The 27,266-nt window shown below is 48.9% G+C and overlaps 1 protein-coding gene across 1 annotated transcript in view; it reads right to left on the minus strand.

Moving 5' to 3' along the window:
* The window catches only part of LCP2 (lymphocyte cytosolic protein 2), a 40,901-nt gene extending 17,855 nt beyond the window's left edge, over positions 1-23,046 (minus strand). The window contains exons 1-8 of the mRNA XM_033096679.1: positions 22,718-23,046; positions 18,534-18,596; positions 13,559-13,605; positions 6,880-6,945; positions 6,407-6,438; positions 5,757-5,794; positions 3,142-3,340; positions 1,103-1,200 (exon numbers count right to left, since the gene is read on the minus strand). Coding sequence (XP_032952570.1) covers positions 1,103-1,200; positions 3,142-3,340; positions 5,757-5,794; positions 6,407-6,438; positions 6,880-6,945; positions 13,559-13,605; positions 18,534-18,596; positions 22,718-22,795 — 621 coding nt within the window. The 5' untranslated portion in view covers positions 22,796-23,046. The remainder of the gene's footprint in view (positions 1-1,102; positions 1,201-3,141; positions 3,341-5,756; positions 5,795-6,406; positions 6,439-6,879; positions 6,946-13,558; positions 13,606-18,533; positions 18,597-22,717) is intronic.
* Positions 23,047-27,266: the final 4,220 nt, after the last annotated feature.

Raw genomic sequence — 27,266 nt, forward strand, 5'->3', positions numbered from 1 at the left:
ATAGTAATGGGTCTTCTGTAACCCTAGCAACACACTACTACTCGAATTGTCTTGTTTCTACGTCTGTTTACTTGTTTCTCATGTGTCTCCCCCGATCAAATAGAAACTTTTTGAAAGCAGAGACCTTATTTGTCTTCTTCGTGCTCTATTCTCAGCAGCTAGAACACTGCTGTGCACAGTGGCTGCTCAGTAAATATCTGTTGATTGAAACAGTGAAGTCTGCATCCCCATAGCGGAGGTGAAGGCCTTCAGATTTCAAAAGCAAACTGCGTTTGTAGAAAAATTCAGCTCCGTGAGCCCCCTTTGCAAGAGAACTTCACAAACAGGAGGGAGCCAATTATTCTTAGATGGGAGGTCCTGGCTGTGGTGTGGTCTAGATTTCGAGTTATTAGAGTAATACGTCCTCTCCCTCCTTGGAGCCCTGGCACTTCATCATTTGCCATAGCTGTTAAAGCGCTCAGGTGCCTCATGAAGAAAACACATTTCCAGCTATTGGCTCTTTAGCCTGAACTTCTCAGGGTCTCTCTGGGTATTGATTAGACCCACAGGACCTGGGACTAAGCTTGAAGAGAGAGGAAAGAGGGTTGCTGCCTCTCTTTCTCACTGGGTTCACTTTGTCAGTTACAAGGCATTTGTCTGTGGAATTTCAGGCATTGGCCAGCAGGTGGCCCAAGTCTCATCGTAGGAACGAAGGCGACTTGCAACTCAAGGAATAGCAGGTGGTGCCACTGACTTAACTTGGCGCTCCTCTTAGAGTGTATTTTATAGTTTTCACTTATTTCAAAAGTGGTCGATAATAGCACAATGCATACCACAGGGAGACTTTTTATTATACAAGTAGTGTACACTGTTTATGGGGAAAGAAAGTACTGCTGATAAACATTACGACATGAATAAAAACGACTAGCATTTCACCCGCCTTCCCCCGACCCCCTCAAAAAACAAACGCTCTGTGAGTACTGGGTATGCATGTTCCCAGCCTACGTATAACCTTGTCTGACTGGTTAGAATTAGATGAAGGTGTTTATAGTCTTCTTTTCTCCCTGACAGAGGACATTTTTGCCGTGGGCGCAAAGTACCATGGATGAGGGGGGAGACCTACCATGTGGCTCCGGCCGGCTGGTGGCGGAGGGAGGGCGGTCATCGGTCTCTGGGGAGGCACAGGTGGCTGCTGTGGGGCTTTCCCAGACAGGGGCCTGTCTGTGGACACACAAGGGCATTGAAATGAAAGGAGAAATGCTAAACGAAGGTGAGTGTGGCCCACCTCAGGGTTCTCTAGGAACAGATCTTGCACCCAGCTCTGCATCTCGGGGCTGCGGCTCCCTGGATCCCACAGACCCACACCAGCACCACCGCCAGCCCTGGCCGCAGCAAGGATTTGTCCACAACTGGGTTACCAGGGCTGGGGTGTCCGAGACACATGCACACACCCAGGCGCACCAAGCTGCCTGGGCAGGGGACAGTTGGCACTTGTGGCTCATGAGGATCCTGTTCTGGGCCCCCTTCCTTCCCCTCACAAATGCTCTGGGCTGTCCTCCCCCCTCCCACTTCCTCCTTTTGCTCATCTCTTCCCTTAAAGGGAAGAGCTGGTCTCCAGCTCCTGTGACCAAATCATAGATTCTTATCTGGTTACTTGGACTTGCCTTGGACAGAAACTCACATTGTTCTCATCCTCACAGAAGTGTCCCTGGGCCAGGTTGACAGGTGGCAATGTCCCACCGCTGTGTCAGAGAAAGGCCAGGCCAGGACTGTGAGTGAGTGCTGGCTTCCTTACATTTTGTGTGCTTGGTGCCTCTCTGGCCTCACCGGAATCCCAGCCATTGAGAGGCATCACTCATCCATGGAGAATGGGGCTCAGAACTCGGGCAAGCCCGGTCTAATCTCAGGCCACTCCAGCCACACCGGCCAGCTCTCAGCAACTCTGACATGTTCCTTCGAGCCGCAGGACCTTTGCACAGCCATTTCTACTGCTTAGAATGCTCTTCCCTTCCCACATATACCCTCAGAACTCCTCCTCATCCTTCAAGTTTCACTTTAAATATCCCATCTGCAGGATATCAAGCCCAGACTAGGCATACACCCCTGCCTCGTCTCCTGCACTTGTCTTCCTGAGGATATATCATGGTTTAATTAAATAATTTTGTGACTCTTCTTTGATGTTGCCTCATCCACTGGATTAAGAATTCTTTAGGATGAGGATTGCATTGTTCCCTCTGTATCTTCATTACTAACACATAAGTGGTACACAGTGACTTATTTATCCATTTCTTCTCTGGGCCTCAGTCTCCCTGTATATGAAACAGAGATAATTGTTGATAATTGCTGCCATTATCGGACAGGGTGCTTAAAACACACAAAATGAAATGTTGATATAGTGTTTGTGAAAGGGCCTTCAAATTGCAAAGTGTTATACAGCTGAAGGATCAGTGGATTAATGTTTTGTGATGTTGATCATCAACTTTCTAGCTGAGTCCTTGATAGTCTATTACACAAGCGTGTACATGCTTATTTTCTGTCACCGCCACTACTAGAATGTAAACCCCATGAGGCAAGGGCTATATCTTCTTTCCTGATGATTTCGAATTTCAGCATTTAGACTGATGAGCGGCTCACAATAGGAGGTCAATCATTTTTGTGGACTGAATGAATGAATGAGGGAGAAATGGGCTGACAGGAACAGAGAAACAGTGAAAATCTTATAAACTGTTTTAAATTTTTTTAAGTTATGGTCAAACCCCACTCATTATCGTTATGTTTATTCTGACAGTCTGTAGGTCATAGTTCCACATAACTATGAATCAGTCAAAAGATGGGGAGGAATAGGAAAGTACTTTTGAGTCCCTTAGTAACACACAAAATAAGTTATTGCTGCTAAATACCCCCATGTGGCAGTTTAATGCTGATATCAGCCACTACAGACAATGGATTGTCTATGATATTAATAATCCTCACAGCAAACCTGTTTGGTCTATATTATTATGATCCCATTTCACAGGTGAGGACAATTGAGGCCCAGAGAAGCAGAGTCACTTGCCTAAAGTCGCTGAGCTGGCATCAGCATGCAAAGCTTTGTGCTACGTGGGCAGTCGGCCTCCCGTGCATGAGTGGGGGCTGGGGGCTGGGCTGTGCCAGTGCCCTTACCAATGTACATAGAGTTGGAGTTGGAGAACGGCTTGGCAGGCAGGATGGAGTTCTGCAGAGCTTCCTCGTCGTTGGAGGGTGGTGGCTCGTAATCGGCGTCGTCTTCCACAGGTGCCTCTTCCTCCTCGTTGGGGGACTCATAGTCACCATCATCTTCCCCATCCTGGTCATCATTGGGACTTTCATAGTCATCTTCTTCCTGCCAACACAGTGACAGGGACAGTGCCGTTTGTAGAGGTCCCTTGGCACTTGAAGTGCCTGCATCTACTCTCTCTCTGCCAAGACTCGCCTGGGGGCAGGCAGCACTAAGATGGTTACTCCCATTTTACAGATAGGACACTGAGGTCGGGGACTGCACCATCACAGGGCCAGCAAGTGGCGGACTTGGGACCTCTGTCCAGTCTTCAGACCACTGGGCGAGTGCATTTTCCTCTACACCTTTTTGCACAACAGAGAAAAGGAAAAGAAATGAAATGAAGAGGACACTAGAATAGAGGGGTGGGAGACCTGGCTCCGTTTTGAATAAAGACATTTTTTACTCCAGACATCACCAAGAGGAAGACTAAACGTCGGGAGCATTTGTGATGCTCCAAGTTCATTGTCAGTTCTGTTCTTAGTGTCCCTGTGCTCAAAAAATGTCATTGTAACCCAGCTCAGTGCAGAAGGCCACGCTAATGGGAAACCAAATAGCCAAGCCTGTTCATTGGAAGGCAGATGACATTGTGTCTGAGGAGGGCAGTCACAGCTCTGCTCTTTTTTTTTTGCGGAGGGTTGAGTGCATCGAAACAACAGCTCACACTCATGACCTCTGACACTGAATTTGAAGCTGCCCTCTTGGAAAGACTCTCTTTCCAAATTGAAAATATTTTATTGTCTTTTATGTTTGCTTCTTGGTGGGTCTCAGGAAAGTAAGCCCTAGGGGCTGGGTGATTGCTTTTGAAGCATGCCATGAAAGTGGACAGTAACGATTTCCCAAGCAGAGGGGTGATGTCAGCTGCCCAGCGAAGTGGCTTCTCACTCTCATGCCAAAGTCAAGTGGGCAATAAACGAGCCCAGGGCATTTCTCTAAAGTCAAGGGCAGTGTGGAAAGAAACAACGGGAGGTTGCAACTTGGCGAGGACACATGCATTGCGATAATCTATAAACCCCGACAGCTTTGTGAAGTAGCTTAAGGAAGACTTGTCTAAGTCGTTCAGCTGAAAGATTCCTGTGTTCATTTTTGATTTGAGGAATATTTTAAAATTACATATTAGAAGGAAAAGTGACAGTTGCGTGTCTTCCTGAACTCTGAAAAGAACTGGTCCGGCCATCAGTGTTTCTGTAACTTAAGAGCAGGGGAGGGAACTGGTGATAAACAGGACTTCAGATCAGCCTCACTGGTTTCCACTGCCTCCTACTGTGACCGGGGAATCGCTGAATTCTCTCCGCCTGCCCATGCCAGGCCCATTGCTCCGGACTTCCCCCAGGCCTTTACCCCATAAGCCTTTCTCAACAATAGACTTTCCCTCTCCGCTTCTAGAAGGATCATTTCTCCCAGTGATTTGGCTCCTAAATGTATGCATGTTTTTGTTCCTAATCAGATTCTGCCAAGTGTATGTGCTATCCCAATTGTAAAACGCCCATAGGATGGGGTCCTTTCCCTCCACCCTGCCCCCAGAGTGTCCTGTGCAGTGCTGGGCTCCTCTGGGAAGCCCCAAGTTTTGTTGCCAGCAGCTAGTGGAAACCCTCTGTTTATAGAGAGGATCGAGGAGACCGGTTTCAGGCAGAGCCCCAGCACAGGAGGGACTGCATGGCAAGCAGTGACAAAGATGGAGCTTCTGTGCGAATATGTAAACACTTGGGAGGAAACTCTGGTCTATTTTCTCTTTTGTACAAAATAAATCTGTCATATTCCTTTGTGATCAGACAAAGTACAGACTTCGCTGACCTATTTTTCAAACGCAGTGATTCCTTTTACCAGAATCCCAATAGGATACAGGATGTTTAGTGCCGGCTTTCTGAAGGTGCTAGAAGCAGCTGCTTATCACAAAGACCACTGGACAGAGGGCTGGGTCACTGGTCCCAGGCCTGCCTCTAACTGGCGCTGTAGCTCTAACAAGTCATGCTCTCCAGTGGGCTCAGCTGCTTCATCATAAAATGAACACATTGGGCTCCAATCCATGACACAGCCTTAGCCTGAGTCTAGTTTTATGCGCAATGGCAGTATATGTGGTCTAATAGGGAGAGGAAGTGCAGAGCTCGTCAGACTCCCAAAGGGCTCACTGTGACCCCTCAAATATAAAGCTCAAGTGGGTGGGACCTTCCCTGAGGTCTTTTCAGGGCTACTGGTTGATTCTGGAATCCCTTTCCCTCTGTGTCACCGGTGAGGACTTACAAGAAAAGCTACTATAAAGTTACTTTAGTGTAGAGGCGGGGTGGGGGAAAAGCCCTGCTTTGAGCAGTAATGGTGGATAACGGTGAGACCGTGTGAATGGCAAAGCAGAAACATTTACTGTCTGCCTTCCCGGGGCACATTTGCTGACCCCTGGGCATGGTATCAGAGGCTTGGCTCTTTTTGGCACTGTCTGCTTCCTTAATACAGAGGGACTCTGGAAAGACAGCCCACCCCTACTCACAAAGGATGACCAGCCCCCATTGTCCTCCTCGTGGCTTTCTGTGGAAGAAAAGAACACCACCATTAGTACCGAAGAAGCCACCAGGCGGGAAGTCAAGGCAGCAATCCCACGTGGTGCCATCCCACAGCACTGCCCCGTCCCAGGTCTGCATCCAGCCTTGTGTGTAGCGCATCTGGGGGGTGACAAGTTAGTATTAGCACTAGAATGTCTACCTGAGGGGCTCGTTGTACCAGATGGCAGCGCTGGGTCTCAACATTTCACATGTATAAAAATCACCTGAGAGTACTTTAAAGTATGTGCACTATAACTGTTGAAAAACTGCTTTAAAGCCTCTGAAGCATGGGGCTGGCTCCATTCAGGTGCTTAGCCAAAGCCGGGTTCTTCCATGCTCCCCCCACCCCCCCACTCCCAGAATTCCTCACTGTGTCTCTGCAGAGGGTCCCAGCTAAGCAGGTGCCATTAGCCAGGCGTCCTGCATAATGACACTTCTCCTCTCCTCAATCCAGACCCAGAGCCTTTCCTGGATAAGAAGTGGTTGACAGGCAAGTGAAGGTCTCCGCATGCCATCCAAGGAGCCCTAGGAGCCAGCAGACAGAACCGAAGTACCTGTCACCTCCTAAAGCAGTCATTCTGAACCCCAAGACCTTTACCTGTCCCTTCAGGAAACCGCTGGACTTGAGGTCTGCAAAGGCAAACAGCATCGCATTAATGGCCCTGCTGATGAAAGAGGGGGATCTCCCTCTTTCCTTAACCCAGCCCTGCAAGAGGATCCCCCAGTGGAGACTATGTCTCACTACTCAGGACTTGTGTCCTTGTTGCTTGGCAACCAGAGCCAAACTGCCTCCAAATTCTAGAAACCACTAAAGCCACATTGGTAGTGCCCCTGGGAGCTCGTGACTGCCTGATTGTCTAGGGGAAGTTTCCTTGACAACCCAGACCCAGGGGCAGGGTGCCGGGTAGGGTGAGGGAACGCCCTCCCCTCCTGGTTACCAGCTTCCATACCCCGAGAGTGAAGGAGCACTGATCAAAACTGGGCAAAGCCAGGTCTGTGTCTCCCGTTTAAGGTTCGACTTGGGTTTGAAAATTCTTTAGGTTTCACTTCAGCGACACTGGGCCCACTCACTTGCGTGCAAAAATGCTCCTCCTCTCTTCATTCTTGTTGATTTCTTGACTTAACTTACTGAGAATCCTACAAGATAAAGAGATAGAGGAGGTAACAAACCCATCATCTCTCCCTGTCTCCAACCTTCCTACTGAGCCCCGAAATTCCTTGATTTGTTTGACCCTCCGCCGCCAGCCTCCCCCTCTGGCCTCCAGCCAGTCCCCTCACTGGGCCCTCTGCTCCTCACTTCCTCCCAGAACTTGTCACCTTCGTCCCCCTGCCAGCCTCGCTCTTGCCCAGGCAATGCTCTGCGTCAGGCTCAGCCTCCTCAGTCATGCTCAGAGCCCCTCCGTGAGGACTGCTCAGCTCACACTCAGCTTCCCCTTCTCCCACATCCTGCAGTCTTATGACCTACGACCGCTGTGTGTTTTATTGTGTTAGTGCTCCTGGAGCTGAGGTGCCCTGCCTTGCGTGGGCATCCTTGTGGGTGATGTCTGGCTTCTAAGAATCCTCCAGTCATTTCTGAGACCTGGAGGAGTCAGTTGCTCGTTGCACAACTCTTGACAAGAGCTCTGGGGCTGTTCTCTGACCTGTATCTCCTTCCATTCTCCCCTGCCTGCCTCCTCCTTGGTGACATGGGTTCTTATAAAAACGGAGAAAGTAGTCCCAATCGAGGCGCACCGTGCAGAGTGGGAGACTCCCTCCCTTTCACATACCCTGAGGCCAACCTTGGCCAGGGCCCTTGGAGATACTTCTAGTTCCTGGGTGCTGTGAACTAGCAAGTCCCAAAGCCCCAGAGCAGGGAGGGCCTTGGCCAGGACTGCACCATAAGCACACCCTAGCAATAAGCATCCATTCCATGGGGTGTCTCGAACCTTCAGGACCTGCGACTCCAGCCTCCCTCAGCACCAAGGGAGTGAACAGGTTCAGTGTTTCCTAAAGATTTGGGGCAGCTGGGCAGAGCCTCGGAGACGGTCTGTCGAACATCATTTTACAAATGAGGCCGCAGAGACCCAGACAAAAGAAGGGACAGGCCCACCTGTGGGTTAGTGACAAAGGCCACCCCTCTCCCCATAACGCACACCAGCCCCAGAAGCCAGGCTCCCTAATTTCCAGGACAGCGCGCTTTCAGAGCACCGTATCCTGTGTGTACGCCCTTTGCTCTGCGAGCTCTCTGGGAGTCAATACTACAGAGCCTGTGGCCCATCTGAAAACGGCCCAGGATCTACATCTCTATTAAGTGACCATCTCGAGGTAACAACTTTGGCCTAAAACAAAATGACCAAGTTAGCAAAGACAGTCCTTCGCATCCACAACTTCTTATGTCCCTCCTGCCCCTCCCAGATTGACCCCCAATCCCTCCACTTCTCCCAGCTTTCAGGGCACTACTGAGCAGAGCCCTCTTACCTCCTTGGAATGACAGGATAAACTAATTGCGATACACACCATAGGGACTTCAGAGGACAGAGAAGGAGAGAGGGCAATGTTTAATCCTCTGTCATTATGTCATTGTTGAAATGCCACACTTCACTGACTGCCCAGAGGGGTAGATACTTTAAAGTATGGTGGGGACGTCCCAATGGCCTCCTGACCACACCACCAGAACACCTGGGACGTGGTTCTTTGGTTTCCTGTACACGACTGTTTGGAGGAGCTGAAGGGAGTCCCTCTCCCCGCTCCTCTGACATGCAGGATGGAAGAGGGGAGCCCTGTGACTGCCCTGCGTCCTGGCCAGGTCAGGAGGTGGTGGCTGCAGCAGCCACTCCCTCACAATGCCCCCTTTCACTCAACAACATGCATTTCCTTCAAGTGCCAGGAACTCTGCTGGGCGCTCGGGGTTCCTCAGGAAACAAAACAAAGATCCCTGTTCTCAAAGAGCTTACATGCTAGTGAAGAGACAGACAACAACAATGAGCATTTAAGGAAGTGACATTCTAGGTAAGAACTGTGTAGATAAAGACGCAGTGGGGTGGGAGCTGGGTGAGCGAGGACGGGGTGCATGGGAGGGGTGTGGTTGCTGCTGAAAGCCAGCAGGCCTCAGTGCTGAAATGTCATTTCAGCACTGACCTGAGGAAGGGAGGTGGGGCTGGGTCACACCTCGACGCCCCCATCCCACAGAGCTTGGCTGGGCAATGACTGGTTCACAGAGATGCTTTGATCCTGAAAGGACCTCCTCCTCTCTGCGGTATCTTTCTTACCAGTATCTTTAGCAGCCAGGCTGGAGGCTGCTGGGGCTCTAACTGGCTAAGGAAGGAAATGCCAAACCACAGGCCCTGACAGAGGAGAAGCAGAGAACTGAGAGAGAGCAGAGCAGGGCCTGCCAGTCTGGTTTGCGGCAAAACATGGTCGCTTGGGGTCCTCCTGCTTTGGTCAGCCTCTGAAAACACCTTCCCAGCCACCTGAGACCGTGCTGGGGAGCGAGTGAACAAAGCAGCAGTGCTGGTGGACAGGAAAGGGAGGTGGTTGCTACCTCTATGTGCAAACCTTCCAAATTGTCCCCCATGCCCACAGCCCCAGAGGACCAAGTGACAGTGAGTGGCTGGAGGTGACTCATGCCCCTCCTTCCCTCAAACCTCAGGCCTCACTCAGTACCAGGGAGAGAGGCAGAGAGGGCCGCACAGCTGCTAGACATAGTTTTCTCCGCTTTGTCTGGTTTTTAGGGATGAACTGGCCCCGGAATAGGGGCTGGACCTTCCAACAGGAAGTCACGCCATTGCACCAAGGTGGGATCCTGCCCTGACCTGAGTTCCAGCCCAGTTGCATCCCCAGCTTGTTGCACGATGGGAGCCCGTCTTTCACTTCTCAGTCAAAGGCCTAACCTGGTGATGTTAGAAGCACAGAGGGCGGGTCCCCAGCCAGAGTCTAATGGCAGAGCCCACTCTGTGACCTCAGACAGGCGTTAGCCCTCCCTATGGATTTAAATATAAAGTGTATAATATGTATATTTTGAATAGACTCCAAGTGGGTATCAGCAGACTTTAACACACACTCTACTGATTTAAGCAGCTCCTGCTCAGTTATGCGATGGGTGTTGAGCTAAGTCTTCTGAAAGAAGGCTCCATTTTCCTATTTAAAAACCATCCCCCGTTACATAATTTGGGGTGTCTCTGGAAGAAACTATGTGCTTAGAAACTGACTACATCTGCAGACAGACAAAGCCTTCCTCACCAGCATCTGCCTTCAGACAAAATGTATTTAACACCAATTTTTTCAATCGTGGAGGAAGGAAATAGAAATACTCAGAGGAGTGTAATCTTGTTTTGGTCTGCTCTACATCAACACAATTTCTTCTTCATGACCCCTGAGGGTAATGATCACAGCGAATGAACCCATGTACAAGGGTTTGGAAGGCGTAAATATCGACTATCGATACCCGTCAAGGGATGGCACCCAGCAACTTATGTGGGCTGCCTCCTTGAAAATCCACCACTCCCCAAGACATAGTGCTTTCCTCTCTATAGATGAAGAAACTGAGGCTCAGCGTGTTGAAGTGACTGCCCCCACAGCCCACAGCTGGTAGGAGACTGCTTTATAAGTTGGATCTCCCCAGGGCCCAAAACCCAGGCCTTTCTATCCCCTTTAGGAAGATCAAATAATTAGTAAACATTTGAAATTGTGCTCCTTGGGATTTTGCATAAAATAGTAAGAATAGCTAACCTTTCTTCAGTGCATTTTATTATTTCTCCATTATTTCCTCTAACTTTCTTATTGACCCTTGATGGTAGATTCTCTCCACGCTCTTTCCTCTCCTTTAGACTTTAGTTACACATACACTAGGCTACTTGAAGTTTCTTTGCAGGTCCCTGATGTTCTTTTCATTATCATACTTAATTTCTTTCGTCTCTGCACTTCATTTTGGATAGTTTCTAGTACCGTGTCTTCATGTTTACTAAGACTCTGTTTTGCAATGTCTAATCTGCTCTTAATTCCAAGCAGTGCGTTTCTCGTCCCAGACATTATAGCTTTTATCTCTAGAGGTTCGATTCGGGTCCCTTTGTATTGCTCAGGCTTCAACTTAACTTTTTGAATATATGGACTACAGTTATATCGTCCTTCTCTGTTAATTCCAATATCTGTGGCATTGATGAGTCAGTTTGTCTCCTCATTATAAGTCATATTTTCCTGCATATTTGTATACCTATTAATCTGATTAGAGGCTTGACTTTGTGAATTTTACTGTGTTGGGTGATGGATATTTTTGCATTCCTATAAATGTGTCTGAGCTTTGTTTGGGGATGTAGTTAGGTTACATGAATCGGTTTGATGTTTTTTTTATTTTTTCAGTCTTGCTCTTAAGATTCACTAGGGAGGGCCAGACGGTTTTTAGACTCGGGCTAATTATTCCCCACTACTAAGGCAAGGTCTTTCTGTGCACTCTACCCAATGACTATGGGTCTGGATTTTGCCAATCTGGCTGGTGGAAACAGGCACGATTGCCAGCCCTGTGCCTGGCTTCTCTTACCTCTAGAGTTGAGTGGTTCTTTTCAGGTAGTCTCCTTACACGCATGCACTGATCAGAAATCTACTGAAGGGGGACCCTCTGCAGTTCTCCAGAACTTGTTCTCAGGGCAGTTCTTCCTTCTCTGATACCCATTCAGTGAACTCTAGACTTCTTGACTCTCAACCCTGTCTCCTCGACTCAAGGAGTTCATCAGACTCCACCTGTATTCCCTGCTTTCTGTACCGTAGTTTGGAGACTCTCAGAGCACTAAGCAATCGTAAAGATCACTGCATTTGTTTGCAGTGCACTGCAAGATTATCTCTCATCGTCTGATGTCCCATGCCTTGAAAACTGCTGTTTCAGATATTTTATCTGGTTATTTCAGGTAGCGGGTGGTCTCACTACTTCTTGTTTGCCAGAAAGCCAAAGTCTCCATTCATATGACAGAAATGATTGAAGCACCTTAGGACAATCCCTTAGGCACTGGTGGGGACCACTGTACACGGGGGGGGGGCACAAAGCCCATCTACACAGAGCAGTAGACAGTCATGTAGCTGACTGTTGCCACAATATAATATGAGCCCTGGATTACCAAATATCCCATTTGTTTCTAGAGGAGCTGGATTTTCTGGAACATTCCTTGATTTTAAAACACTGTGTGGGCCAAACTGAACATGTCTGCAGGCTGATTCTGGCCCACCAGCCACCAATGCTGCCCTCTGTGTATTAAGTTCTCTCCTTTACATAGAATTGTGGTCTTTTTTCTAGAGCATAACATTTCTGCAAGCATAGACATATTCTGTCTACATTCTCCAAGATGGTGGTCACCAGCTCTATGTGGCTAGCATCTGAGTAACTGAATTTCTCATTAATTTACATTTAAGTAGCCATAGAGGTTAGAAAAAACCCTTAGGAAGAATAATCATTCTTCAACAACACTTGTCCCTGGAGATAGACAGCACCAAAGGCAAATCCTTATTTCCTTCTTTTCTGTCACTCTTTGAGGCGAGGGAAACCTGAGAGTCATATTTTCCTTAATTGACTTACTCTGGCAGTCCTACCTACTCATGACACCTCCAACCTCTTCCTCCATTGGCCTACTTCTCTTTCATTATTATGAGCTCTGAGAGCAAGAGAAAGGACCTCAGAGAAGTTCCAGAGTACAGGTTGCAAACTGGTGGCCCCCAGACTAAATCTAGTCCACAGATAGGTTTACTTCGGCTTCCACAATATTTAAAAACATCTGAGCCAACATTTAAAAATTGAGATATATCACCTAAAACCAATATTTCTAGCTACTTTTGGTAAATTCAAATATTGGGCCTCATTGGGTCCACACTGACTGGAGCTGAAGCTGAGTAGCTGCTGTTTTCTGGGGATGGAAAGTATGACTCTGATTTGTCAGTCTCCACCACTCCCTTATGGTTTCTCCAACAACGAGGCTTTCTTTGTGTTGATTACCTTTTTTATCATCATAATTGTGTTATTATTTTTCTTACTGTGGGGTAACATTTCTCCAAACCCATATTTCATTCAAAGGTGGTAAAATGAAAGAGAAATCAAAAGGGCTTTTTTTTTTTTTAACACATTTTACACATTTGTATCACCTGTCTGTCTCCTGTAAGCATTTGAGTATACGAGAGCTTTACTAGAGGATTGGAAAACACATGAGATGATATGCACCCTGCAACTTCCCATTTTAGCACCCACGTCAGACGTCAGTAATGGGTTAGGCCCTTACCCCCCCAAACCCCCGCCTTTCCTTAGGATACTTCTCAACACAATGCCCCTGACAGCCGTTCCCAAGCAGTCAGTATTGGCAGACAAAATAATGTTACTCACCATTCTTCATATGGTCCAACCCTCTCATTTTACTGAGCTCGAAACTGAGGTCCAGAAAACTTAAGCAATCACTGAGTCTGTGATGATGCCATGTTGAAACCTCAGGTCTCTTGACTCTGGTGCTATATTCACAGGCTTAAGCCATCCCTCTCGGGAGAGAGGAAATGAAAACGTGGTCCAGAGTGAGACTTCTCTTGGGCAAGAGCAGCCAACATGCCAGCTGGGCTGCATCTGTTACTTCCTTTTCCCGACTCATGTAAATTCTCTTCCCCATACACTGCTCTTGCCTTTGCCCTTCCTGCTCGCTTTCCTATTTCAAACCAACAGTGATAGATAACTGACTCAGCTCCCCTGAACCGCTCCCCATTCCAATCTCGGTTCCCCAAAACCACCCAAGGAATCAGGGGGAGTACTTACGGCACCCGGAGCTTCGGGAACTTCTGGATGTCGTTTTCCGTCAGGTTCTGAAATGAAGACACCCACAGGTTACAATCCACAGGAAAGGCTCTGGGCCAGGTGAGGAGAGTGAGGTGTGGGCACTGTGGCCCCCTGAAGGGTACAGCCCCCCACCCACTCATAGTGCGCAGTTTCCAGATGTCACATAAAAGCCTGCAGGCCTGGTGTTGGCAGATCTACTTGTTCAAAAGGAATTCCAAAATATGGATTTCATGTGGAATTTGTTGATTTCCATACATGGACCAATAATTTTCACTTAAACACTAGAAGAGCGAAATTGTGAGACCAAACGGAATTTGTTTTGTGGGCTGAAGCTGTCACGTTGTGACGTCTGCCCTAGGCTCCCACGCACACATCAGGGCCTTCTCAGTCTCTGTGTGCGCGTAGCAGCTGTAAGAAGCCGGCCTGGAGAAGGAGCCTGTGCCCTTGTATTCCCATGACACCCCAATCGCTTCTTTCACCAGGCTTCTTGGTAGAACTCTCTAGATTTGAGGATGTAATAAAGAGGCTTTCCTGAGGGAACTGAGGAAGGAAAGATGAAAAATCGTATTTGTGACAAACTGACTCTGGGTCTTTGCCTTACAGAACTTCGAATAATCTTCACATCAATTCAGTGATGTAGGAACCATCACCATTCCCATTTGATGGATGAGAAAACTGAGGCTTGGGGTGTTAAGGGAATTTTAGCTTGTAGGAGACAGAGCTGGGGCTGGAACCCTGCTCTGTGGCATCTGCAGTCAATTTTCTTCCTGCCAAACTTCCCTCCTCCCATGTCTGAGCCCTTTGAGAGTCCTGGTGGCCTATATTGGAGGGGACGAGGGTGGGACGTATGAGAAAAGACGGCTTGAAGGGAAGTAGAAAGGCAGGAATGCCGATATTGGGAAAAGAAAAGAGGATGGGCACACTCTCTATAGAATCAATGCTGAGAAAAAGAAGGGGCTCCATTGACATTCTAACTGAGGCCGGAGGCTGGGTGCTTCGAATGGGAGTTCTGGAGTCAGACAGCCTGGGCTTGAATCTTGGTTCCTCTACTTAGCAGGTGTCAGATTTGGGGCACATACGTAACCTCTCTGAGCCTCAGTTTCCCTCTCTGTAAAATGGGAATCATTTCCATAATAATGGCCACCTTTCAGGAGGGGGTCTAGAGGATCGAATGAGATGATGTATATCATGTGCTTGACAGCATGTTGGAGACACTGTAATATGCGTAAGAAATGGAGTTAGATGAGTAATTCTCCTTCCCGGGGAGGAGCAGCTGGGGTCTGGCTGGCTCTCAGAGCTGAGTGTCTTTGCCTCCTCTCCCCTCCGGACTGGGAGCGGCCTGGAGGGTCGTTTGCTGCCCATTGGGAGGAGCTGGGCACACTTCCCTTTGAGCCCAGCTGGCACGGGCCTGGGCATCTTAGAAATGTGCTTACTGGACTCATCTGCTCCAGCTCTTAGGAGCAGTGGCTGACCCAGGCCCCTCATCAGACCCTGTGGCAGGGTTGAGGCTGGAGTCTTCCAAGAGTCCTGAGAAAATCAGGCTTTCGGTCAAGTTTCTTCACTTTTCCTTTTTTTTTTTTTTTTTTTTTAATATCACTGAGCCACCAGAACCACCCCCTCTCAGGGGTGCACTAAGATTCGTGTTCAGAGTGTGGCGTGCTGAGTGGAAAGCTTCCTGGGGGCTGCCGGGGGGATGATAGTGAGTACGGGACAGCCAGCCACCACCTTCTGTTCTGCTGATTCGGGTACATAAGCTGAGGGAATTTCGGGAACAGAGTAGAGAAGGTGGACGTGAGCATGGTCGGCGACACAGAGCAACAGGATGTGAGGAAAGAGCAAGCCCTTTAGAACAGGAACGGGAACTGGGAGAAAAGATGAGAGATGTGTAAACAGGACTTTGGGAGCTTTTGCTGTGGGATATAATCCTCTCCTCCACCTCTTTCAAGCACCTTCAGCAAACTCTGGGCCACTTGTACGATGACTTGGGGTTAGATTTGGGGCTTTGCAGGAATATGATTATGTGCTGAGAGTTCTCCAGAGGGGCATGAGAGACAGAGAGGAAAGCTGCAGTCCGGCCCTGCCTGGAGAGGTGCTGTGGCCGACGCTGCTGCTGTCGACCCAATATCCACTCTCTTGTTCTGTTATGACAAGATCTGGATTTTGTTCAGGGCAGCACATGTGCCCTGTTCAATATACGGCACACTCTGGACTCTCTTGTAAATGGCTGAAGTCGTCATAGGACTCAGTATGTCTAGTGAGATATGACCTGAGGTCCACTGGGTAGAGCCTCTAGAAGTGGTTGCTTTCCTGACGACCAGGTGGGCGGAGCTGCATTCCCCGTGCACTTACTTGTGTGCCTTTTACTCTTTGCCCATCTCCCCTTCCTCCTGCCTGGAATGCAGATGTGATGCCTGGGGATGGAGTAGCCATCTTGCCACCATTAGGACAGAAGCCACAGAGTTTTCCATAGGCTAGATGGGGCCTGGGTTCTCAGCGACTTCCTTCAGCAGCTCAGCAGCCCTGAGTGCCCACCTCTAGATTTCTTATCACTTGAGAAAGATAGACTTCAATTTGGTGAAGCCACTGGGGTTGGGTTTCTGTGACACGCAGCCACACGCCTTCCTAACTGACACAGTTCCCAAGCACATTTTCTTCAACGTTCTGGAAACATAGCACCCCCATTCCCCGTAAGACAAGGTTCCACCCTTGTCACTGGGAAACAGAATGGCAGCAAAACAGATTCAAGGGAACTGCTAGCTCCTATGCTGAAGGAAAAGGAAGGGAGGGAGGGAGGGAAAAGGAGGGAGAGAGGCAGGGAGCGGAAGGAAGGGAAAGAGGAAGAAAGGGGGAGAGGGAGGGGAAAAGTCAAGGGCCTTTCACTTTCACCTTCAATAGCAGAATGGTCCTGAATATTATAAAGAAGAAGTGATAGATGAGAAATTAGAACTCAAATCAGAGCTCAAATTGTACCCAGAGTAGCTGGGATAGAGGGTGGGTTTCAACAGGAGCTGTTTTTAAATACCCCAGTGCTGAAGCAGGCCCCATGTTCTACTCCCTGCTCTCCCATCCGCCCACTTCCCTGTTCATACAATGAGCAGAATATGCAGCATTTTCTGAGGACCTGCCAGGTCCCAGAAGGGGAGCAGAGGAGACAAAGCTGCTCAGATGTCATCTCTCAACCAAGGAAACAACCCTGTCCTCACAGGTCTGAGGCTCACAGGAAAGTGTGGGGAGACTCTCAGGGCTGGAAAGGACTGTCACCCGCTGCCACCCAGGGCAATGTGCTCAGTGGATGGAGGAGGGTACAAGGGGAGGCTCAGAGAGGACAAGTGCTTATTCGAGGCGACTCAGGGCATCAGGACTGCAACCAGGACCATCCTCAAAGATGCCGTGCCCCCTTCCCACTTGGCCCTGATAAGTCTCTGTTTCAACGCTAAAGGCACCAGAAGGAAACAGTCCAATTTAGCAGTAATTTGCAAGAACGATGAAACTCCAGGAATTCTATTAGCTCAAAGCTCAATATGAAGAAATAGCATTGTTAAAAACTCATGCGGTGTTCGATTAAATTAAATGTGTGCTTTAGGCCAATTATTGTGTGTGTGACTTAGAACATCACGCCACACTGCTGTAAATTGTTCCTCAATTCCCTCCCCCAGTATACCTTTCTGCTCTAAAACAAGCTTTGGGGAGGTAAAAATCCCATCTTCATCATCTCTGTATTCCCAGCACGTGGCAGGCTCTGGTGTGTAAAAGGAGCTCAGCAAAATGCTTGTCAAGTGAATGGATGGGTGAATGCATTATTGATTGAGGTGGAACAGTGAATAAACATGTCTTACGTGGTACATGAAAGCGAAACTCAGATCTCGAAGGACACAGGTTTGGCCTCAGTGTCACACTTGAGAGCTTCCCAGAAAGGGGAGGATGACTATGGGTGGTAGTGAGATCCTCATCACTGGAGAAATTCAAGCTGATGTTGGCGGCAGGGATGCAATACAGGAAATGCATTGGTGCTGGGTGGAGAGCCAGAGCGTACCACCTCTCTGGCCCCTTCCAGCCCTGAAGTCTCATGGCCCAGTTCCCGCACTGCTGCTGACTGGGCCTCGCAGGAAAGAGTAGCTCAGCTTGCCCTCCTCTTTCCAAATCCAAATCAGAAACATCCACCCCATGAGACCTTTGAAGTTTCGTTCCACTTCTTTTTTAAAAGGTGAAGAAATGTGTCCAGAAGGGATGTATTTGTGCAGTCAGGGTCTCTCTTACACACTGGCAAAGGTGTCATTTCACAGGAACTGCTCAGACCACATCCCCAACCAGCACCCAAAGCCTCTCTCCCCGCCATTAGAGCTGCACCTCTTTCACTCAGTGGCGTAGTCCTTAACGCACAGCTACGTCTTAACCTACACTTAGAGCTTTCTGCGCTGAGTGAAGTGGAGAGAGCCCTAACATAGGGGTTTAATCGGCCCCAAACCAATTATGTGAATTTCACAGTAAGAAAGGGACGTGATTGAAATAATGAGGCTGATTCCACTCTTTATTCCACTCCACGAGTATATACCCCAGAATTCGAGATGGGGAAAAAAGAACCTTCTGTTCTCCCTGGTGGTCTTTTTGTCTCCTGGGACTTCTCAAAGTATGGGTGGTATTTGAACAGATTTTCAAGGGGTGTGTTGGGGGCGTTTAGTTATACTTGAATTTCTTCTTTATACTCTGACTTTAGAGTGTACCTCGGTATCAGTGAAAGACCTGGGAGGTATCCGAAATGGAAGGATACTGAGGGGTGGCCAGAGAGGGGTTCATGCAAAACCTCTGCAGAAGGCAAAGGGGGGGTGTGGGGATCCTGCAGACAGGCACTGACCCTGGGCATTCTCAGGGACAAGGTAGACCAGGGGACCCTGCAGCCACGGACTAAAGTTCAGAACAGCTTTGGTCTCAAGGTATCGGACTGGCCAACACTCACCAAAAACCGGGGCCCGTCAATGTGATGCTTCTTCACGGCCCTTTCACAGTCCTTGTAGTTCAGCTGCAAAGAGGAGGGGAAGGTGCTGTCAGTGCGGGCGGCTCACGCCATTGGTTCCCCTCCCTTGCCAGCCCCAGAAGCTTAGCAATTTGTGGTACTTGTGGCTAGCCAGCCTCCCCTCTCCTTCCCCTGTCTCACAGAGGGGCCTGTCCCCACCTCAGCCCTGCTTTCACTAACCCCTCGGGACTCTCTGAAATAGAGAAATTGCCTTGGTCCCAGGCTTCGGGGCCAACCCCTACAGAAAGAGGGTGCCTTCCAGGTGGCAGAGGGCTGATATGCTCCTCGGGAAGGTAGAGAGGAGCTGAAAGAAGAAAACAAGTAGCACCCATTGTGACCACCCAAAGACAACCTCAGTGAACTCGGTGGTGTTTCCTTCGATGCTTTTTTCTAAGCACACTTCTAAACAGAGTTGAGGTTATATTTTATGTAGGCAATCCTGTTATTCTGACATTTTATCTTACAATGATGTTAAAATGACAATACAAGCAGCTGCCTCGTGTTACCGCAAACTTATTTCAAACACTAGTTTAATTACTCCCTCATTACTGAATATTTAGGTTGTTTACCAGACTGCTGCTCCAATAACGATGATATCAGCCGCGAATAATTACCGAATGCTTGCTCTGTGGCAGGCACTGTTCTAAGTATTTAAACCAATCTTAAGTCATTTGATCCTGACAATTTTCAGATGTACAGTTGAAGATGCAGAGAGTCAAGTAACTTATAGGAGGGTCCCTGATAGCAGGTGACAGAGGTGACAGCCGGGCTGCAGAACAAAGCTTTAATGCCTCTGTCAAGAAATGTTCCCTTAGGTTAATCACATTATGACTGACACACAGTAAAGTGAACAAGTCTAAGTGCAGCTTATACCCATCCAGGTCAAAATATAGGACATCGTGGACATTCTTTTGCATCCGGTTTTGTGTCCTTCTGCTTAAGGTAAATTGGTCTCAGACTAGAATTATAGGATTAACAGGAATGATGACTTTTAGGCTTCCGTTTGCTTTCCTAAAGATTCGCCTTAGTTGGCAATCCTATCAGGTACCTGTTTCGCCTCGTCCTCAATAGCATAAGCATTTGCATTGGACATATCTCTAAATGTGATGTTTTGGGCTGGAGTATTTAAGGTTAAATGTTTGTCCTTCAGAATCCAGTGTTCTTCTCACAAGTGTGAGTCTCACAGTTTGTGGAAGCTTTTGGGGGGTACAAATTTTAAATCGTGGCATTTTCTTATGGCCAAGGAGACTAGAAAGTAAACTCAATTGTTGTGACCCCTTGGCTTGAAAGGGTAGGATGACTATTAGAAGGCTCCCAGAAAGCTGATTCAGAGGCTTGTGTGCAACGCCGGCAACGTCTGAGGAGCCCTGAGCCTCCATCTTATCTGCGTGCCGTGGGCTGTCAGTCATTCTTGGAATAATTAACTGCCTTTATTCATCAAGTTCACTGGCATCTTTATCAGACGTATCTCTGATTTTGCAGCGTGCCAACTTCAACTCTAAATAGACAGATAGCCTGGCAGACTGGAACTTGCCTGGAAGTTCGTTGTGATTCACGGCCTGGGGGGTAGCGTCTATATTTTTAGCAAATACTTTGATGATTCTTATGAGCACCCAGCTTTGGTTGGCACTGGTCTAGAGCAGGTACCTCGGGTTGTAGAAGAGCCAACTGGGGCCCAGAGAGGGGAAGGGACTGGCCCCAAGTCACACAGTGAGTTGGGGACACAGCTGGGGGTAGAAGCCATGGCTCTGAGCCAGTGCCTTCTCCACTGCATAGCCTAGGAAAGCTGTCCTGCTAAGCCAAAGGGGATAGGAGGGCTTAAAGGAATATAAAACATGACTTCAGTCCTCAGGGGCTCACATTCCAGACACAAGATGAGCTAACGTATCTGAGATAGTAAGACACAAAGACCTGCCAGTCTGCCTGGGCACCCCAGCGAGGGTCCAGTGAACAGAGCAGGACAAAGGGAAGATTGAACATGAATTGCCCCCCTCTCTCTGCTGAATGCCTCACACCCACTATTTCCTTTAATTCCCCCAACAATCCCACGAGGTTAGTTACTATCACTATTTAACCGATGAGGAAGCTGAGGCACAGAGATGTCGAGTAACTAAAGGAAGGTCACCACACTAGCAGGTGGCAGAGCCAGGAGTGAAACTAAGATGTGTCTGACTCCAGAGCTGGCTGGGGAGGTGTCTCCAAGGAAGGCCTGACCCCACTGCTTCCTTAGAAACTGGACTTGACAATCAATCCTGTAACTAGGGCATCGGGTGGCTAGGGTCCATCCCCAAGTGATCCGTTCGTGCTGGTTCAATCGGTACGTTCTCTCTGAGGACTCAGGTGCTCAGGATTTGGAGGGTGTCTCTCTGAGTCCTGGAGGCTGGGACTTCCCAGATCACAGATGCACCTCCGTTTCCTTCTTCCTCTCCCCTGTTCTTTTATGCTGAGAGCAGTAACCTGTCCTGGTGCTACAAATTTGTCCCAGAGTCTGGGATTTCCAAGAAGAAAGCTCTCTCTCAGGCAGAGGCCATGCTCCCTGAATCATCCCTAACCCATAGTTCATCTCCCTGTGCCAAGGGGGACATTCGTTACCCAGGGATTCGCTTGTTGGACTGGGTTGTGCCATTCTCCTTCTCACATTGGAGATGGGGACTGTCTGTGCCTCTCAGTCTGTCCCCGGGTTTCCCTCCCTAATTCTTCTCTTCTTTCTTTATTGAGTTAACGTGCCCCTTGACAGCATTTTGGCAAATTTCACCTTGTGCCTTAGTTTATTTGATCTACATTTAAGATAAGTATGTAGAGACATCCTTCAAAAGTCAGTTGTTCAATCTTAACACCCACCATGTCAAAAGTTTATTATGACCTTTGAGAGGGAATAAGAACAGAAATGAGATGCACACAAAGCAGCCAATAACAGGCTCTGTCGGCTGTCCCTCTATCATGTCATTCAACATTTTCATACTTTTCTTCTTTAGCTTGGGGAAGAATAGTTGTGATAGTCAATTTCTTGGTACCCTATAGACCCCAGGTTTGGCTCGGTGTCCTAAGGAGAGTATTCCACCCCCAGAAAAAAACAGAAAGTTGAGTTAGATCTCTAAGCCTTGACTTTAACGTCTCCTCTTTATGACAGTCTGGAGTGTCAACTGAATTTACTGCCAGCCTTCAGGGATGGGGGTGTGAGAGAATCAAGTGTCCCTCACAGACTCTGTATCCCTTGGACAGGGACACAGGGTCCCTTACTGAGTCATGTAGCTTGGGATCTGCCCAAACAGATATATAAACTGTGGTCCCAGCAGCAGATGACCGAGCACAGGGATCCTTGAGCATCTCCACATCCGGAAGGCAGGACGGCAACATTCTGGCCTCAGCTCTGCCACAAGCTTAGCCTCTGACCCTGCCTGGCTAAGCCTCTTCCTCTGTAGGGAGCTCAGTTCCCCTGGCTATAACCTGGGCTCCTATCGGTTTTCTGACCTGCTTCACAAGACTCTCATAAAGCTTCAACGAGCCTCTGTCCCATATAAGGGCTTGAGACCCCGCTTTCAGGGTCATGAGCACTGACTGCCCAGCTGCCACCTCCCGCATTGCTCATCAGAGCCTTCTTCATCCCTCCTACCCTGCCTTTTCTTTCTCCTGCCTCCTGGACTCCATTTCTCCCTTTCTAGTAAGTAGCCTTGATCTCACGAGTAGTTCTAGCAATTCTGCAGCTCAGAGCATAGACTTTGAAACCAGACAGGCGTGACTGGAATCCTGCCTCAGTCACATGTAGTCCCTGGGGCTTTGGGCCATTTAACCTCACTGAGCTGATTTTGCAGCTGAGTCAAAGGAACAACAACACTGGAGAGTATTAAATGGGACAGAGCCTCGAGAGCACACACTCAAGCCCTGGCACATACTAGCTGCACATTCATTCGAGGGCCTCCCTTCTCCGCAGCTCTCACTACCACGAACGCTCAGGGGTGTAGGTGTATCTACATGGCACTCGCACAACTGGGGAGGTTGCTGCGAGGTTGGAAGTTCCATTGCTATCTTTTCCGCCTCTCCTGTGCGGCCTGGACTCCATCTTCAAGCCTCTGTCCAGCCCACCGAGGACATTGCCAGTCCCGCCACCAACAAAGAGCAAGGCTCACCTTCCTGAAATAGTCGGCGAGGCTCTCGGCATCCCAGGCCAGGACCTCTGAGCGGAAGGGCACATTCCGCAACGCCATGGCTGCTCTCCCAGGAGGAAGCTCAAAAGCTGAGTGTGGGCGCTGCACCCATGGACAGAGAACTTCAAATCGAGGGTGTGGAGGTGTCCTTGGCTCTTCCAATTCCCAGTTACTCTTTGGAACAGCCTCGTTGGAGCAAACGTCTTTTCTGCTGTAACCAGATCCCAGAAAGCAACGTCTTCCTCCGCGAACAAATATGGTCTCTTCTCAGAAAACGACTCAGCAAGTTTCCTTTACCACTTCCTCTGCTGGGCTCTAAATAAGTAAACAAGGAAGCTCAGCTCTGGGGACTGGAGAGACAGAGAGAGCGACAGGGTTGGTGATACCCTGCTGGTCCCAGCCACCCCAGCCGGGTGGGAGGGGTGACGAAGGGGACGTAGACTCTCCCGTGAGTCCAAGTAGGCTTCCATTAGAACTCTTGGCACCCATGTGTCCACACCACATTCCTGCTTGGCTGCGCCTTTGCTGATGAAAACCTATTTTGACAGTTGACCTAAAATATAGACAATTTCCCACATCAGTGCACTGCTGGGGGAGGAACATGGCCTTTTCATGCTTGCTAACCACCCCTCAGTCTCTCTCAAAGGGATAAAGTTGAGGTTCCTTCAGCTACCTCCTTAGAGGTCCTAGGAGAGGATTCTTCATGAGTGAGCTGGGTGGGCACCCAGGGCTGAGAGAGGGGCTGTGCCGGGCAGAACTGGGTGTAATTTCTGATATGAAGTCTCTGCCGTGTGCCAGCTTAGGCAAGGACGTATGATCTAGGACTCTCACTGAGTCAAGGGGAATTTCCAGATCTGTTAAAGAGGAAAACAGAAGGATTACTTCAAATGTACATAAAACGTAGATGCATTTAACTAGACAAACTTAAAGAAAAAGAATTAAAAGAAAAAAACAATAATTGCTATTGATGCTGCCATATATTCTGTTCACTGTTGTTTCCACCATACATTCTATCCAGAGCACATTTCCTGGCGTGGCCCTGAGACAGGAGATGGGCACCTGCTGTTTCCTCAGTCGGTTTCAGACTCCGTGTACTCCTCATAGTCTAAATGCCTTGTTAGCAGAGGTTGACTACAGTGGCTAAAAGCAGATGTATTTATGAGGTCTGACAATTATGTTTGTGAACTCGTCCTAGAAAAAGTGCTACGTACCTCATTACTGAACATCATTACAGTCACCTTCAAAGTACTCCCCTTGGGAAGCTATGCAACGATGCCAGCGCCTAGTCCACCTTTCAAAGCAATTTTGGAACTCTTTTTCTGGAATGGCCATCAGAGCTGTTGTGGTATTATCCTTGATGTTCTGAATGTCATCAAAATGTCTTCCTTTCAATATTTCCTTTACCTTTGGGTAGAAAAAGAAGTCATTGGGGGCCAGTTCAGGTGAGTAGGGAGGGTGTTCCAATAGTTATTTGTTTACTGGCTCAAAACTCCCTCACAGACAGTGCTGTGTGAGCTGGTGCATTGTCGTGATGCAAGAGCCATGAATTGTTGGCAAAAAGTTCAGCTCATTTTCATCTAACTTTTTCACGCAGCCTTTTCAGCACTTCCAACTAGTAAACTTGGTTAACTGTTTGTCCAGTTGGTACACATTTATAATGAATAATCCCTCCGATATCAAAAAGGTTAGCAACAAGTTCGTGAACTTAATTGTCAGACCTCGTAGGCACCATTGCCGCCTCTGAAGACAAGTTCACTGTTTCATCTCGTACTCCAGGCACGTACACATAGACGGCCATGGCTCTGATGCTTGAGGAAAGAACCCAGCTCTGTTGCATTTATTGAGTGATGCTGCATTGGTCCTGAGGTGGTGCCTTCCTGAGCTTTTTCGAGGGTAGCTTTGGCCATGTACCATGTCTGCCATTGTATGCATCAGCCTGTCGTTGCGAGTGTCAGTGAGATTGGCATTTCATCCCAGGCTGGGCTCCTTTACGGAGGTGGTCCATAAACTTAGCTGGTGTCATGCTCCCCCCCAGGGCACTAGGGGGGTCAGTGGAGGCAGCCCAGGCTGAGAACTCCTCACAGGGCCTGGACCTAAGCACGCTCTCTCATAACTGGCCATGCTCCACATGGCATGGGCCTACTCTTCAAAAGCCCGCCACTGCTGGGAGAGGTCACTTCACTTTCCAGTCACTAGAAGAGCAGCGAACAATAAAACACCATTTGAAAAAAAGGGAGACAGATAAATCACTTCCAAGTAGAATGATCAAAGAAGATGTCATGGAATTAGCTGTAATTTAAGCAAGGGGAAGATGGAGGGCATTCTGGACACACGCATGCACGTGCGCGTGTGTGTGTGTAATATGTTGGAGTGTACTTCATTAGCAAACAGAACACACCACACCTGTGGAAAGGAACATTCAAGATCATCCTGAAAAGTAGAAACAAAATTTTTAATGACATTCATTCCCATTGCCTACAGAAAAGCAGGCGTTAGAATTAAGGAATCGCTAAATATGAGGCTTTGAGGGAAGAATTATCCAGTACACACGGAGCCCATTTAGAAGAAAGACACAGCAGTTAAGAAACCTGGTGACAGCGATGACGACATGATCAGAATCATGGCAGATGCAACACATGGAGCCCTGCGTGTGCTCCAGGGAGGGACTGAGAACTGTTCACTAATTATCTCATTTCACTGTTGGCGCCATTGTGACTCCTACTTTACAGAAGGAAAAACTGAGGCTCAGAGAGGTGAAGCAACGTGCCCCCTTGCACCCGGCATGTGGGTTGTGCAGTTGGGTCTCGCCTGGACTCTCTCTGAGTTCAGAGCCCCTGTCCTTTACCTCTCTGTCACCTCAGGCTCTGAGATGTTACATAAATCGCCCAAGCTGGAGTAGGCATTCAAACCCAGCTGTGTCTCCAGAGCCTGTGCAATTTCCACTCTATCCGTCTGCCTTCCGCGAAGAGCCAGTGAGGCTGGCAGTCTGGACAAGTTAAGAAGACGATGCAGCCCTTTCCAGGAGGCAGGGCTTTGGTGACCCCGCCCCACAGGATCACAGGCCTGTTCCTCAGAAAAGGGCAGCTGTGCAGGCGAGAGCAGTTGACGCAAGGGGAAGCTGGTTGCCTGAGACCTGGAGCCTTTCCTCTTCCCCAGTCCTCGGTGATTTCCCAACGCTCACAAGTTTCACATTGCCTGTCTCTGCCTGTCTGGAGGGTTCTAGAAGCTCCTGTTGCAGGGCCAGTTAGCCCTGGGGAAGAGAGGGTCAGGACGCCAGGAGGACCAGGTAACCCTGTGCAGGCCAGCTCCTTGGCTCAGTCTCAGGCTCTATAACACGGGCAGTGACAATAGCAGCCTCTGGGTACAGCCCACAGCCGGGGGGAGGCTGCCGCAATGACGGTCAGGCCAACTTCCCACCGACCCCCTAGCGAGCATTGGTCTTGGCTTCGAGCATGAAGCAGAGTGGGAAACAGGTAAGAGGCAGAGATGTGAAGCCATGGCTCGGGTAGGACCCTCTCCCAGCACTCCCTCATGAAGGAGCAAATTGAAAGGTTAACAGAGGCCTTCTTAGGCTTTGTAATCTTTACCTCAAGGTTAGGAAGGGGTCAACTAGTCTCTGAACACAGTAAGGACTGCCTCATGGGAGTACCAGGAATGGGGTCACGGGATAGGAATCTGAAACGTGTATCCAACAGAGCCTGTGGACAAGAAAGGAACACTTGCAGGGAGTGATACGTCAGATTTTTCAATCTTAGGGACCAAAAGTGGATGTAGGAGCAGCACACTGCAACCTAGAGGGAGGTCACCCCGATATCCTCCCTGCCCCACCCCACCCCATCCAGACTTGAAGCTCCCTCCCTTTCCAGCTAACCCACAGCAGAGTAGGGGGGGAGATAACTGCCTTTTTCACAGCTAAATTTAGGGGTGAGAAAAAATAAGCAGGTCATTAACGGGGACTTGGGAGTCTCAGCCTCTGTGCGTGAGGGCGGAGGAAGGAATTGTTGCTTAGGGACCAGGAGAGAATGGAAAGTAGGGATTTTGGAGCGGAGAATGTGTTGGCCTTCTTAGGAGAGGTACCTAAGGAGTTAGCGGATGGGTGGGATGATGCGCTAGTTTGTATTTAATTTAGAAGGAGGGTGTTGGCTGGGGGAAGGAGAAGAGGTGGTAGAAAGTGGCCCAGAGAGGGTGCCATCCCTCATACGGGTTCATCCCAGCCTCACCTCCACCAACTTTTAATGGCTCGATGTATCACCTGAGGCTGAGGTGAACTGCTGTTGGTACTTTCTCTAGGGCCTGTGTGGGTTTGCTTGCAGAAGGAACGAGAACTGTAGCGGTCACCTTCACAGGGAGGGAATATTTTCCCCTCAGTTCTCTAAGGCTGGCAGTGGAAGCCCCTTCTGTGTGGACTCCTTTTGGATGGCAAATGGCTCAACCACACAGAAGGGTCAAGCGAGGAGAGCCAGGATGGGGTCCTAACTGTTCCCTTGGGCAGGGCAGCTTCACACACCTGGCAGCCATACACTGAGGCACA

This window comes from Rhinolophus ferrumequinum, chromosome 24, assembly GCF_004115265.2.
Source record: "Rhinolophus ferrumequinum isolate MPI-CBG mRhiFer1 chromosome 24, mRhiFer1_v1.p, whole genome shotgun sequence".
Lineage (NCBI taxonomy): Eukaryota > Metazoa > Chordata > Mammalia > Chiroptera > Rhinolophidae > Rhinolophus > Rhinolophus ferrumequinum.